The sequence below is a fragment of the Marmota flaviventris genome, chromosome 3 (assembly GCF_047511675.1).
Source record: "Marmota flaviventris isolate mMarFla1 chromosome 3, mMarFla1.hap1, whole genome shotgun sequence".
NCBI classification, from domain to species: Eukaryota; Metazoa; Chordata; class Mammalia; order Rodentia; family Sciuridae; genus Marmota; species Marmota flaviventris.
Window position 1 is genome coordinate 46,183,325 of NC_092500.1, and position 15,979 is coordinate 46,199,303.

A 15,979-nucleotide genomic window follows, 5' to 3' on the forward strand; every position below is an offset into this window, starting at 1 on the left:
ATAAGGTATTGTACATATAAAGCACCTAACACACGCCTGGCAATGATTAAATCCTCATAATAACTATTATGGTGGGATCGGTTTTCCAGTTAAACATCACTTGAAATATATTTAAAAATAAAATAGAAGCTATTAACAATGAAAAACTCTTCTTATCTTCCCTGCAGAGGGAGCTCCATTAATGTCACAATCCTCACATCTTAGTATACTCACTCTTTTTCGGGGGAGCAGGAATGATTGATCTTTTGGGGATTTTGGGAGAGAAATCTGGCCTGTTTGGGTAAGCTTCTCCCTCTCTTTTTTAAATCTTGGAAGTAGGCTGTCCACAGAAATCATGAATCCTGCTGCTCCCTGGAAAAGATATAGAGTCTCTCCTCTGTATAGGGAGACTGTGATCTAATACTACTGGTGACTGGGAAGAGAATATGGCAAACTCTGGAAAGTTCACTTGCCAAGATATTTAAGCCATATTGGGTACCAAGGTTAAGGTTATTATTAAGAAAACACGATAGATTGCTTTGTATCTGTATTGTTTTTGTTGTTAATATTATTATTATTTTAATTTCTCACTTCTTTAGAACTTAGGTTGAGAGAATGGATGTTATTTATTGGAACACTTCAAACCAGTATGAGATTTGAACCTTTGGCTATTAAATTTTGAGTTGAGTTTTGGTGAAGACAAACCATATCCAAACCAGAGCATTCTACCTGTAGTCCCCCAAACTTCATGTCCCCCTCACTTACAAAATACACTCACTTCATCCCAATAATCCCAAAGTCATAACTTATTCCAACACTCATTCAAAAGTCCAAAGTCTCATCTGAATCAAATATAAGGTGAAAAGCAAATTTCTCTCAGCTGTGATACTGTGAAATAAGAACAAGTTATCTATTTCCAGTCTACAATGGCGGGAAAGGCATAGAGTAGACATGGCCATTCCAAAAGAGACAGAAAAAAGAAAGAAAGAAAGAAAGTGATGATAGGCTCCAAACAAGTCCAAAACCCAAGATGGTGGACATTTCGAATTAAAGCAGAAGGATAATTTTTCTCTCTATGTGCCAGGCATCTCCTAGACACATTGGGGTTTGGGTCTCCGAAACATTAGGCAGCTCTGTCTCTATGGCTTTGTGGGGCTCCATTCATGCTGCAGCTGTCTCAGGTTGGAGTTGAGTATTGGTACCTGCAGTTTCCCAGGCAGGCATTGCATGTTTCTGATAGCTCTGCCATTTTGGGGTTCCAGTCATAGTCCATATCCCACAGCTCTAGTAGGCAATCTAGTAGAGATTCTCTGCGGTGGCTCTGTGGGTGGAAGTTTTCTGCCTGGGCTTCCAGGCAGTTCAATACATTCTTTGAAGTCTAGGCAGAGGAAGCCATGCCTCTATAGCTTATGCATTCTGTAACCTATGTAATTAGCAGTGTATGGACATGGATACCACCAAGGCTTGCTGTTGCATGCACCAGATAAGTAGTCTGAGCTACAATGGGAGTCATTTGTGAATTTGTGGAGTGACCTGTCCCTTGGAAAAATTCTGCCCTCCTAGGCTTCAGGGTCTATAGTGAGAGGAACAGTCTCAAATATTTCTGAAACCCCTCTGGGCATTTTTCCCATTGTACAGATGAATAGAACTTTACTTCTTTCTATCCACATTAATATCTTTAACAAATAGTTGCTATTGTAATATTGTGTGCATGTATGATATGTAACAACAAATCCTATCATTATGTACAACTATAATGCATCAATTAAAAATATGGAAAAACAGTTGCTTGACCTCACTCTTACATGGTTTTTCATAGTTTTTTGCTCTTTATATTTAAATTTTTACACCATGGTCCTTTTAATTATAAATTGTCTAAATTATCCCCTTTCCACATATCTTAGTATATGTAATTGGAAGCAACCCTAAAGCTCCTTTTGTATTTTGCTTGGAAACTTATTCCACCAGAAATCCTAGTTCATCCCTCTGAAGTTCTGCCTTCTGAAAAGTTCTAGGGTCTGGACACAATGCACTCAAGTTCTTTGCAACTTTATAATGAGAATGGTTTTGCTCTCTTTCCCAATAAAACTTTTCTCATTTTCACCTGAGACTTTGTGGGAATGGCCTTTTCTGTCCATACGTCTATCAGCATTCTGGTCAAACTGCTTAAGTTATTTCTTAGAGGTTTCAGATTTTCCCCTAGCCTTTTTGTCTTCTGAGCCCTCACCAGAATCACCCTTAAATCACCCTTAAAGCTCTGCTATTTTTTCTAGCCTTCTCCTCCAAACTCTTCTGTCCTTTTCTACCCACATACAGCTGATTTCACATTTTCAGGATTGTTATAGCAGTGTCCCATTTGTAGCACCCATTTTCTGACTTAGTTAATTTCCTATGACTGAATAACATACAAGGAAAAATTTATTTTGGTTTATGGTTCTGAAGACTAGGATGTCCACTAGCATGGTGCCAGTGAGGGCTTTGCACTGCTTCAACTCATGGTGGACAGTAGAAGGACAAGTGGGTATGTGTGGAGGAACAAGAGAAAACCAACAAAGCCAAACTTGTTATTACACATGGTTCTTGTGGTAAGAGCCCACTCCTTCAAGAAAGGTGTTAATTCCTCTCAACAATTTAATCACTTCTTAAAGCTCTCACCACCTCTGAAGACCATTACATTGGCAATTAAATTTCAAGAAAAGTTTTGGTGGGAACAAACCATATCCAAACCATATCCCGGGACAAAAAGAATACTTTAGCCTGAGGCTGGATATAAGCCTTCTACTTTAACACCCCATGGTTTGGTCCTGAGGCTCCAGTTCTGTCATCTCTAACTAAGAGATTTGCATCTTTGTTTTTATTGCCACAGGTGTCTTCCAAATAACTTTCTATTCTTATGATCAAAAAAGCCAACTAGCCACAGTTATGGAATATTTCACTTAAATATTCTAATATTTACAGCTTGGGATCAAACAAGAAGGGAAAGAAGAAGAAAGGCAGAAAATGGAGAGATAGACAAGGACTTTATGCAGCTGAAGAGAAAAACTAATTGTGAAGCATCTCAATTTTGCCATGTATTGCCTGTTAGTGCTAATATTTCTACAATTTTGAGCTATGACTCTGGTTTAGTTGACTTTTAGCTGTTCAGTGGCAGAAAGAACAGATTTCAACCTGCTATAACCTGCCATAAGAGAGTTGATATTTCATCAGTAGTTTGAGAGAAAAGATTAGCATCAGTGAAGAGCTAGAGAAATTAAGAAGCTTGCCTGGTACTCTACCAAGATCTCTATGACAAGTGAATTTAAATCCCAGGTCTTTATTTTTCACCAAAATAAGGGACCAACTGCTCACCCTCTAATGACACAGAACTATGTTCTCCAGGTTCAGGATGCAGATTTAGAGTCTCTGCCTTCCGCAGCCATTTCCCAAGCCTGACATTTCTTCTGAGGAGGCTAGAAAGAATTCATCTAGAATGTTGGGAACTGAGAAGTCAACTGATATTCAGTCTAGCTTCTCGCTTGATGTGGTAGACTTTCTTTGGTATCCAAGACACCTGCTGAATGAATATTTCTCAGGTGAGCTTAATTTGGTCTCCCTAAGTTGTTCACCAGTTGGTTCTTGTTCTCTGAAAGCTGACTTGCTGTGTGGTTGTTTTTCAAGTGCTAGTAAATAGAACCTGTGTTTTAGCACTAGCTCCTCCTCATCTTTAACCTTATAAACTCATTTTTTGCTTTGCTTTTTCACCTGTAAAATGATAAAGCCTTATTTGCACTTTGGTAAGTGGGCAAAGATAGTAAGCAGCTATTGAATACTTGCTGCTTTGCAGATACTGTGCTGAGACATTTATATACACTGAGTTATTAATATTCCCAACCCAATAAAGTTGGTGGTTTATTCCAATTTTACGGAGGAGAAAATTGAAGCTGAGAAGATTAAATACTTTACCCAAAGTTCATACAGAGAGTAATAGAACTAGAACTTGAACCCAGGTCTGCCTGGCCAGCTATAAGTTCATATTTTGAAAAGCACTTAGTAAATTTCAATTATTCAAATATCTAATTTTTTTTTCTCTAGGTGAAGCATTTTCCATTTTCTTTGACTATTCTTAGATGGGATATCATTTCGCTATCCAATTTCACTTGTATTTCACAGTGTTTCTCTAGCTCAACACATGTACTTTCTACCAGGTTTCTGAATCCAAACAAGCTAAAGTTTTATCATCCTACCCCATACGCATCAAAGGTCAGACTTGCTGAAACTTGTGTTTGAGGCAAATGAGTCAGTGTAGAATCTGAGTTCAATATCTTTTTTTATTTATTTTTGCAGTGCTGGGAATGGAACTCAGGCCCTTGCATATGCTAAACAAGTGTTCTACTATTGACCTACATCCCAGCCCCTTTGTTCAACACTTTTAGAAAGATTCATAAGGAGGAAATGAGGTGCATATTCACCATTTCTCTTGCAAAGAAAAGCTACCTAACTGTATTTTAAAGATCTAATCCTAACTGTATTTTAAAGACCATGAGTCTGACAGAGAAAATGATCAGTGTTCAATGGCCTAGAGAGAGATCATCCTTTTTGTCTGCACAGTTTAACCATAAAATAAAATTTCCAAATGCTGAATGAAGAACATGAGTGGAACAAGCATGGTCACAGTGAGATCCATCTGTTTATCTAAGACATTCTCATGCTGGCTAATGGGCCCCTGAGCTAAGTGTAATTGTAAGATTAACAAAAGAAGCAGGACATTGTTATTTTTTCAGATGTTAGAGCTTTTCTGGTTCTAAATGAAAAGGGTATTGCTAATTTTATTTCCTTTACTACTACTTTGTTTTTCTATTTTGGGCCAAATCTAGATGAAAGGATGTTTTCTATTTCACATTTAGAACTCTTCATTTCAGACGTCAAGCCTCTAGAACTGTGGGAGAATAAATCTCTGTTGTTTAAAAAAAAAAAAAAAGAAGAATGATTTTCTCTTCAGGAAGAGTTGAGAAAAAGAATTACATGTAGTAATAGCCAGCTCATTATATTTTTCTATTAAAATGTCATTCAAAATAGTTTGTTATAGGTAACATATGAACAGAGGGACTAAAAATGATGAGTTTTCTTGATGTAACTGGTTGAATGCAAAAACAAAGACAAATATTTTACAAATGAAATCAGTATACGGTATCTTTCCAGAGAGAATTTATCTAAACTAGTATGCCTGTCAATCCTTTTATGTTATTTGTTTTTGTTTTTTTTTGTTTGGGTACTGGAGATTGAACCCAGGGGCGCTCTACCACTGAGCTACATCCTGAGCCCTTTTAATTCTTGAGGTGGGATCTTGCTAAATTGTCCAGATTGGCTTCAAACTTGTGATACACTTGCCTCAGCCTCTAGAGATGCTGGGATCATAGGCGTGCATTATGTGCCTGGATCCTTCATGCTGTTTGAAATAGCTTCAGTTCTTTCACACGTTTGTATCAGGAATTGCTGTACATAAGCTTATTGCCTACCTCCACTCCACTGAGTGCAAATTCTAGGCCTTGTTTAGTTATCCCCAGTGCATATAGCACTGCACATAGTAGGCACACAATATTTGTCAAGTGAATGAATCCATTTTTGAAAACATAAATTTGTTAACCACATATTCTAGGCTAGATTATTCCTTTATGTTCTTTTGATTTGTTACATTGTTTTTACTGTGGTTCAGTCTATCTCTATGACATATTTTTTCCTTTCTCACTGTAGATTTATTTGTAGATGCAGTTTCAATTTGTGCTGTATTGTATATTGAAGAACATTTTTCAAACCCTTAATATACTAGTGTTTAGTGTGAGGTGTATTGCAACTAGTGTTTGCTATTAAAGTAATGAAGCTTATGGATTTATTTTTAAAGAAAATAGCATGGATATAAATGTTTTCTTCTTCTCCTTCTCCTCCTCCTCCTTCTTTTAATTACATTACTGACTTGTGTTTTCTTGAGCAAGAGAGATAGGAGGGGGTTGCCAGGACTTGTTCTTAACTTTGGTTGCCTAAAAACAAGTATGCTGAGAAGAAAGACTGAGATATGTTGCTCTCTAGAGTTTTCTGCTGCCTGGGCTGAGGGGTGAGATTAAGAGGAGTGAATCCTTGATTTATCTGAAGTCCAAGCATGTACTGTACAAGAAGACCTCATTAACTAGGCTTAACTGTTAACTAGGTTTAGGCTAAAGCATATGGTTAAGCCTGATGGGTGGGTGGGACACAGTGCCAGGCACCTTGGGGGTGCTCGGTAAACATGGACTGAACTTAGTCATAATGCCGAGCCTGCTACCAGTACTTTTGTTTCATTTGGCAACCCATATAGGGAGAATAGCAATCAGTACTGAAGCTGAAAGGTCTGGCACAGGTATCTAGGAAAATTATTTTATTTCTTTATGTTTTTGGGAACTTACTGGGAGGAATGAATTTCTTCATACCCTGAAAATCACAGGTCCTATTGTTTTGGCCTTGACATGGTCATGAAATATGTTTGCATTAAAGGAAGAATTTATAGGAAACTTGTGTCCATGTTGAATAATTTAAGATGGATTTGTTATTCATACATCCCTTTCTAATTGTGTGTGTCTTTTTTTTTCTTCTTACATTAAAAAAAGTGTTTGAGGCCAGTGTAAGTTCTGACTTATAAAATCCAGACTATCACTAGGAACAATAAACTTTACCAATGTCATGACAAAATGACTTATCAATCCAGGAGTTAGCAAAAATATTTTGGTTTGTTCTTATGAAAAATTATTTTTTAATATGGCTAATGTATTTAAAGTATGAGAGTGCAAATATTTACATAGCAAATGTACTTAACCTCCCAAATTAAAAACATTAGGGGACCGTATGTCTCCTTATGGGTTCAATAAATAGACATGAAAATATTTTGTTTTATAGTCACACATTTTATTACAAATTTATTTTGTATCCAATAGAAAAGCAAATTTGGAATCTATTTACAAGTATTATATATTTACATATATTACAGTTGATGAATTTAAAGAAAATGGACAGAGAAACAATATATATGGAAGGCTATGCCACTGTACATGGTTTATTATCATGGTCTTTAATGTCACTGACTCTTTACTGTAATAAATACAGTTCTATATTTACACATCTTATAAAACATCTCATAAATGTATTTTTTTAAATTCCAAGTTAAAACATCTGATCAAAATAAACATGCTTATATAAAAATAAATCTACCTAATAGCTTTTTGGTTTGGGTATAATGAAACTAATGTAGGATAATAGAAGTTAAGACTTAATCCTTTGACTCTTCATATTTAATAATTTGTCTCTTATAATATCTAACACATGTATTAATATGGAATAATCAGAGGAGTAATGTTCCTCACATCAAGTGGTTGATCCAGAGAGAATGTAGCTAAAACCAAGGTAAATAAACAAGATAAAATATTACCAAGTCTCTATTGAGTCCAAGGCATTGTCCAAATTGTGGCCAGAGGGACTAGAAATACATGCATGAGAAGTTTTATGGGTGGACTTAATTTTTGTTATGTATGCACTTGATCTTATCTTAAGGTGCACATCCATTGAATCAATGATAAAGTCTTTTACAAAAAATGTGCACTCAATCAGAAATTAAAAAAAAAAAAATCCCACATGCTTGCTATCTTTTCTAGATATGTTCACTGCCTGCAATGGACTTCCTTTCTGAGCTTTGGACACCAAGGACTTAAAATGAATTAGACAAGACAGCTTTGCCTATACATGATTGCCTTGGAATCATTTAATAATTTCAGTTAATTTGCCTTTCAAAATATTTATAATCAGTTGTGGGTTTCTTTTCTTTTTTTTTTTTTTTTTAATTCTGGGGATTGAACCCAGGGCCTCGTGCATGCAAGGCAATCACTCTACCAACTGAGCTATAGCCCCAGCCCCTGTAATCAGTTTTATTCCATAAAACCATAGAGTGCTGAGTCCTAAAACCCAGTATTTGTAAAAATGATGTGACTATAGATGACTTAATACTGCCTTATATTATCCAGAACTGGTGACTGAGAAGGATCTTCTCTGAGGAAAGGCAAAGGCAGACTAAAGCATCTTCATATAGTCATTAAAATGAAATCCTGTGGGCCATAGTCTTTTATAAGTAATGTAAGCCATTTCAAACCTTCACTTTCCCAATACTTTCAAACGTATTTTAAGAGATTTGGGAGTTTAAATAAACCCATTTTGTAAGCAAGTGAGTCTTCTCCACTGAGCTCATATTGGTGAGTTTAAAGAGAATGCAAAATCATGGAGACTCTTTTATTAAAGAGCATTTCAATTTGATTTTTTGATCTGGGTCAATATCAGTAATGTGACTGATCTAAGCTCAACAACATACAAGCAGCATTTAGATTTGTATTTCACTCTCAAGTATCAATAGGTATCAGTTTTATCACACTGAGAGGTTATTTTATTTTATTTTTTGGTTTTTAAACCCAGTTTCACCCCAGTCTTCTTAGCTACTGCTCTGATGTCCTCAATCTCACATTTTCAAGTTCCCATCTTTTGAAAAACTTTTCCTTACATATTAATTAGAGACATGGGACAAATGCTACAGATGAAAGATGACAGCTTTCCGTCACTGTATAAGCTGGCGATGACACAGAATTGGAAGGCAGGTCGTAGGCTATGCTGGCGCTGGTGAAGGTTACCAAGGCTTGGGTTGAGTCACAGGACTGTTTCTCAGCATCATCTGAGTTAACAGATATCAAGCTTGGGTGTTTTGATCTTGTCCAGAGGTGGGTTTGCTTTCCCAGGCTCCCCAGATCCTCCTTAAAGTGGGGATTGAAGAGGATGTAAAGAAGGGGATTGAGACAGGCAGGAAGTGGGACAATCACTAGAAGGATAAATTTAATTACTTCAGGACTGATAAATGTGAGGTTCAGCAAAGAGGAGAAGGATAAGAAAGCCACCGGGCAGTAAAGGATACAGTTGGTGAAGAGCAACAGAGCAATGTGTTTCACCATGGAACAGTCCCAGATATTCTCCAGGTCTCCCTTCTCCAAGTTGCAGTAGAGCTTGGTGTAGGCAATGGTCATTATGAGGAAGCAAAGGGAGTTGAGCAAGACAAGAGCCACCATGTAGCCAGTGGTGCTGGGTTCCCCAAAGGGAAGGGGCAGGCAGAGAGGGGAGGCACTGTACTCACTGCCACCCAGCAGGGGAACTGTGGCGATGGTCAGGGCCAGCAGGGCACAGAGCAAAATAATTGCTTTCAGGCTAGAAAAAGGAGTTTTCATTTCAAATCTTACAGAACACTTCACAGAAAACCCACGCTCCAGGGCTGCCAGAGTAAGCAGGAAAACAGATGATTCCGAAGCAAAAATGGACAAAAACCCAATGATTTGGCAACCGACCCCATTCTCCCACCATGCACCGTGCTGCGCAAAGCTGCCAAAAGTGAATGCATCTATGGCAGCCAGCACAGTGCTGGAGACACCCATGAGCATGTTCATCACTGCAATGACCCCAATCAACAGTTTTATGGAGGAAATGTACAGAGGGGATCTGAACACTGTTGAAATCACCAAGGTGTTGCAAGAAATCGCCAGAACTACTATGATCCACACTCCGATTCTGATCAGCCAGCTACCGAACAGGTGTTCACAGGGCTTGAAAGGGCCTGAAAGTTCAAGGAAGAAAAAGGCTGTGTTTCAAATTAGAGTTGACAACTCTTACCAAATTGTCCTTTTGTTTCTCTTATTAGGACAGCAAGAGATAAAGGCCAGTAACAGTCATCATAACTCACAGTACTGCATGGCATGCTCCACTTTCGCAAACCACTGTTGGGATCACCTTGGAGTTTCTGCCGCCCTGACTGATCACACCAGGTACTCATGTACATAGAGAATGAAAATGGGGCCTTCAGTCACTTGATTAAAGGTCTCCAAAATATAGCAGTGTTGGGACCAGGTGAAAAGCTATATAGCCTGCTCTTTTCATATTTTTCAGAATGCTTCAGTAAGGTTTCTACAGGAAGAAAATGAGAATCCTAGGGAAATACTTCATAACATTAGGATATCAAGTATGGGGAGTATGAATACACATTTCATGAAAGTCTCATCTTAGTTTTAGATTGACATTTGTTGTTAGGTAATGGTATAGTTTGGATCTTGAATGGTCCCCAAAGGCCCATGTAGTGAAGGCTTGGTCCCCAGTTTGTGGCCCTGTTGGGAAGGGGTAGAAACTTTAAGAGGTGAGGCCTAGTGAAAGGAAGTTAGGTCATTTGGGGCGTGGCCTTGAAAGGAATATTGGGACCCTGGCCCCTATTTTTCCTGTTTCTTTCCTTCCCTGCTCCCATGAGATGAACAGCTTCCTTCTCCATGTGCTACTGCCATGATATACTGTGCTGCAAAAGACCCAAAGCAATATGGCCAAGCAACCATGGTCTGAAACTATGAGTCAAAATAAACATTTTCCCTTATTAAGTTGATTATCTCAGTTATTTTGATACAGGAAGGTGACAAACACAGGGAACAGACTTGATCTAATTGTTGAAAATAAAATATTAACCATTGCCAGTTGTCTTTTTTCAACTGGCTCATCTGTTTCTGGAAACAGGACAATTAAGTGAATTATTTGAGAAAAAAAAACAACACCACCAAACTTATTTATAAAAACCATTATTTGCTTTCACCAAATGGTTATTTATGTAAGAGAAGATTTAAATCACTTTTTAAAAGTCAGTGATTATAGAAAACAAGCCATTTCAGGCTAAAAGGCGAACTGGTTTAAGAATAACATATACCTCTAAATACATGCTTGATTCTTTAGTTTCTATGACCTGAATCATAAGTTTCCTACAAAACTCCCATTTTTGAATGGAGAACAATTCCAGGAAATGAACACTTATAAGTATTTTACACCCTTGTTCCCCAAGAGGGACACTGATGAGCCACAAGGTAGACTGGATTTAGTTCTGAAGTGTAGCCACAGTGTTGATGGCATTAGAATCAATAGTGGATGCTACAGCTGGGCATTTCTATGCTTCTCACCTGGAGAAGGTGAACACTGCACTGAATGAAGGGCTTTCAGGTCTTCCTCAAAGTCCAGCAGGAAATCTTCCAGGTCACGCTCATCTGCAGGAAGAAGACCTGGAATGATTAGTTCTATCTCCTTTCAAGGGACTGAATTCCAGGAAAGAGTATCTTGGGTCGCCCTCCAGATATAATCTGTCACAAAGGGAAGTGAAGGCAAGACAACCTGCCTTTCCCTGGGCTTTAGCTTTCTTGAAAGTCTATTATAAAGTTGTGTTGGACGTTCTACTCAAGCTCCTATGACGTAGTGTTCCATGGGTGAGGGAGAGTGACTCCAGACTCTAGGTTATAACATCTAAGCACTCTCATTCTGTTCTTGTTCCCTGGAGGTCTTGGCCTTAATTCTTACTAACCTAAATTATAGGACGACTATTGGCTTCTCCATATAGTGCAGGGGACACTACAGTAGCCATGGTGCCCAGGTTCTGGGCTGTGTTCTCTGAGCACAAGAGGGAGAATCAGGGACAATAATTTTCAATCTTCCTTGGGGGATTCTGTGTAACAGAGAACAAGTAAAAGTAACTACTTGGTACATGGTTTAACTATTCATGAAATAGGAGATTCACAGTCTAATACACTTTCCTAAAGATGTGAATTTGATTGTATTGTGTGGGACTTGGGCACCAGTATTTTTAGAAAGCTTCTGTGTGATTCTAACAGGGGGCCCAGAGTTGAGAATTACTGCTCTTGAAAATAATTTCTATGAAGGACCTTATTTCTCTTGTTTATTATGTACCTCCAGGGTCTAGTATAGTGCCTGACACATGGTAGGCACTTTAATTTTTTAAATGCATGAAGGTAGTAAAAATTAGAATGTGTAAGGCAAAAAGAGCAAAAACAAAGCAAGAACCAGAGCAAGATTCATGCTATGGCCTAAAATAGGGGGGAGGGAAGAAAAATAAAATGCGCCAAAGGCCAAGATATCAGCTCCTTAAGTCAATACGCACACAGGGAGAAATGTTAAGGTAATCCTAAAACAGACTGAATCACACTTGCTTTGGAATCAACAAATCATTAAGGCCTAAAGAATGAGCAGTCCTTCTGTTCAAACCCTGTGCAAACTCGCAGGGTTGGCAGGGAAAAGAGAAGGTGTTGCCTGAGGCGCCTCCCCATCACCACAGGTGTGGTTGAGGTGCATTGCTGTCTGTCTAAGTAACGTCTTACTTCAAGGAGAGCCAAGGGCCTCACAGACATTATCTCACTCCACTTTCCTGACAGATACCTGTGTGGGGGGTGAGTGGGGAGAATGATTTAGAATTGGTTGGATAAGAAGCTGAATTCTTAAGTCCTACCGTTAAAATACAGAGGAATGTCCCCAGGCCATAAGACTAAAAATAGATTTTGTCTTTTGGAGACAAAAGCTCAGCAGCAAGGTTGAAAAAAGTCCCCACAGGAATGGTACCTTTCTAAAAGTTTATGGAAATACCGATATCAGTAATCACCCCTGAGGACAACCCGTGATAAGGAAGATCTAACCATGAATATAAATGTTAAGAATTCACCAACAGAACAGATGAACTTTTATAATAAACCCAGAGGGAGCTTTCTCTTTCTCTGCAAGTCTTTCAAAGGGGGCTTGATTCTTGCTGGGTTGGTTACTTAAAGACTGGTCTGAGTTCAGATGATCTGTTTGATGACTTTTCTCGACCCTTCTGATCCCAATTTCATTACTGTTGACCTAGCGGGATTTACCTTGAACCAGAACCATCCCAGCATCTTTCTTATGAAGGTCATCCACACTGCTGTTGTCACCTTTATTCCACTGATTAGGAATTTTATAGATGTTCTCACACACTCCAAATTCACAGCACTGGTAAGCATAAGGCATTTCTATAATCCTTTAGAAGCACAAGACAAAAAACACAGCTTGAAAGATGGGTCATTAAATGGAGTGTTTGTCATTTTTTTTTTTTTTTTACCAAATGATTCTACCTTTGGATTTTAACCTAAATAAATAATCCAAATATAAATTCTGTGCATAAAGATGTTCATTACAGTGCTACTTATAACAATAATGGAGTTAATAAAAATTATCACCACGAAATGTTGGTAATTGCTGAAGCTGAGTGAGTCAACTTCCATCACTCACAGGATAGGAAATTTCCATAATAAAAGGGTTTAAAAAATGCTAGCAAGGGCTGGGGCTGTCGCTCAGTGGCAGAGCGCTTGCCTAGCATGTGTGAGGCACTGGGTTCATCCTAAAAACTAAACAAATAAAGGCATGCTGTCTATCTACAACTATACAAAATTTTTTTTAAATGCTAGGAAAACTATGGTAACATTATGTTGTAACATTATTTAAATAGCTAAAACTTGATATAAATATCTATGCATATTTTGTTTTTTTTTTTTTAAACCTTATTTATTTATTTATTTATTTTTAAAAATATTTATTTCTTAGTTTTTGGCGGACACAACATCTCTGTTTGTATGTGGTGCTGAGGATCGAACCCGGGCCGCACGCATGCCAGGCGAGCACGCTACCACTTGAGCCACATCCCCAGCCCTCTATGCATATTTTGAGTCTAATAATTAAATAAATGAAACAAAGTCTAGAAAGAAAAAACACATAAAAATGTTGTTTGGAGGGGCATTTTTTAACATTTTTTTCTCTCTTCCATTTTACAAACTAACTTTTGGCGTTATATTATTTTAATGATATTGAAAATATATTAAAAAGTATTGTGTTTAAAACATATGTATGTATATGTATGTATACACATATATACATATATAATCTTTCAAGATACTTCTTTACAGCTAATAAGCATAACAGGTTTTGAAGTGCACAACTTCCCCAAATATTAATTTAGCACATTTCAGTATAACATATACACAAGCTAGATCAATTAAAATTTGTAAACAGAGTACTATAATGTTATAATGTTATTTAATTATCTGTCCTAGTTTATGTTCAATGGATCAATGATTTTCAAACTCTTTCCATGAACTCTCTAATTCTGGGAGGCATCTTTGAGAAGGATGCCTTCATCCCACTTCAGGGCTTGTTCTAACCATGTCCAGGGGTGGGGGACTTGAGAGCATGAAATGCAATTCAAAAGTGTCCTGTGACCTCATAAATTTAGAAAACCACTATAACATGTCTATTATTTCACATGACTACAAACGTATCTTATTAGTTTTAATGACAAACTCACTTGAGTTCTGGAAAGTTTTCAGATGATATCAAGGTCTGTAAGGCATGATTTCCTGTTAATTTTAAGTGAGTTAAACCATGTAACCCAGTTACAGGAAAAGACGACAGGAGGTTGGACGATAGGTCCCTGCAAAACATCAAACAACAATTGGCTTTTAGTTTGTGTTAGCATAAAACGTTTAGGTTAAAAAAGCATTCTAAAGATGATTAAACTGCTCAATAAAAACTTCTAAGCAGAGTCCTGAGTCTTTTTTTGGTGTGTGTGTGTCTTTACTCTTAATGGTAAAAGTAACCGTTTTTGGTTTTAGCTCTTGACAACTTTTCTATTTGCAATCAGAATTGCAGGGGAAAAAGTTTTAACTGCATCCAAATCATTCTGCATTTGATTCCATTTTGCCAAATGGAGATATCTAAAATCAAGGGGGAAGTTGTTACATTTATTTGAAAATTAATAGGAAGTAGAGATAAAAAAAAAAAGTCAGGGCTTTATTCCCTCCCATCTTATCCTAAGTTCTACACAATTCTTATTTCCCTAGTAGATAAGAAAACGGGAGAGAAAGGAGCAAGAGATGGAAAGAAGAGGAGGGAAAAATAAAGAGGGGGGTGCACAGGAAGGTTTTCCATTAGTCAAGATGGCAAGCAATAAAAAAGGAAGCCCTTCAGAACTGAATTGACATCTTCTTCCGTTCCACCTGATTACTCAGCAAAAATGGACTTCACCTGAATAATCAGAACCAGCTGTCACTCAGATCTCAATTATCCACTTAAGGGCCCATATGGCCCTGTAGGAGCAGGGAAGCTCCTCCCTGACTGTGACATAGCTGTAGGTGGAAAATACATTATGTCTTCAGCAAAATCAATTTTTTATTATCTAGATGGTCCCCATTTATTAAAAGACATGCCATAAACAAGTAATGAAATACTCACAGCTTTATTAGTGATGGCAAAGTAGAAAATGCATCGGGGTGAATAATGGCAATTTTATTCCAAGCTAAATTCCTGTTTTTCAAGAAAGGACCAAAGAGACGATTACATATGAAAAAAAGAACATGTGAGGTTTTACCATATGCATTTAGTTCTCTATCAAAATTTAATTTCTGTACAGACCAAGCACAATTAGCTCATCAAACTGTCCTTCAGATAAAGACATTGATAATATAAAATGACTAAAGAGAGAACTTCAAATCAACTTTGTTTGAAGCAATCAAGGCCAAGTCATTCAGGTAGATATTTTGGGTTTTTATTCTCTTCTTGTTAAAAGGTTGACTTTAAAATGGCTGTAAAATTTTACTAGGGCTTTTCTAAAATGAGTGGGGGTAGGAGAGTGGGAAGAGACAAACTTTTGAGGTTCTTCTTCTTACAAGCAAGTAAATTTTTAAAAATGTCTCTGGATATGTAATGAAACACAAGTTAAAATTTGTGCATATCACCTATATATGTCAGACCTTGAAATAAAAAGATGCTTATAAGAAAACATCCAGGAAAGGATACTGATAAGAAAAAAAAAAAATCCTGTTGTGTTGGGGATCAAACTCAGGGCCTCATACACTCTAGGCAAACTTGCTACTGCTGGCTTGGAACTTGGATCCTTCTGCCTCAGCCTCCCAAGTTGGCTGTGATTGCAAATGTTTGTCACCATGCCTGGCTTCTGATAAAAAGACAATTCTTACCTAGGATATGACTAAAATAGGGGCAAACATATATATTTGCCTTAAAATTCTTTTTTTTTAAATTAAACTTTAGTGTTTTAGTTTTTGATAGAATTTTATTTTTATTTATTTGTATG

At 37.4% G+C, this 15,979-nt stretch overlaps 1 protein-coding gene across 3 annotated transcripts in view; it reads right to left on the reverse strand.

The window, feature by feature from the left end:
• Positions 1-8,212: 8,212 nt before the first annotated feature.
• Positions 8,213-15,979, reverse strand: part of Lgr5 (leucine rich repeat containing G protein-coupled receptor 5) — a 122,908-nt gene continuing 115,141 nt past the window's right edge. For all 3 annotated transcript variants that reach the window (XM_027923212.2, XM_027923159.2, XM_027923100.2), the window contains 5 exons: positions 15,121-15,192; positions 14,195-14,320; positions 12,729-12,874; positions 10,995-11,078; positions 8,213-9,622 (listed from right to left, as the gene is read on the reverse strand). In XM_027923212.2, coding sequence (XP_027779013.2) covers positions 8,535-9,622; positions 10,995-11,078; positions 12,729-12,874; positions 14,195-14,320; positions 15,121-15,192 — 1,516 coding nt within the window. In that variant the 3' untranslated portion in view covers positions 8,213-8,534. The remainder of the gene's footprint in view (positions 9,623-10,994; positions 11,079-12,728; positions 12,875-14,194; positions 14,321-15,120; positions 15,193-15,979) is intronic.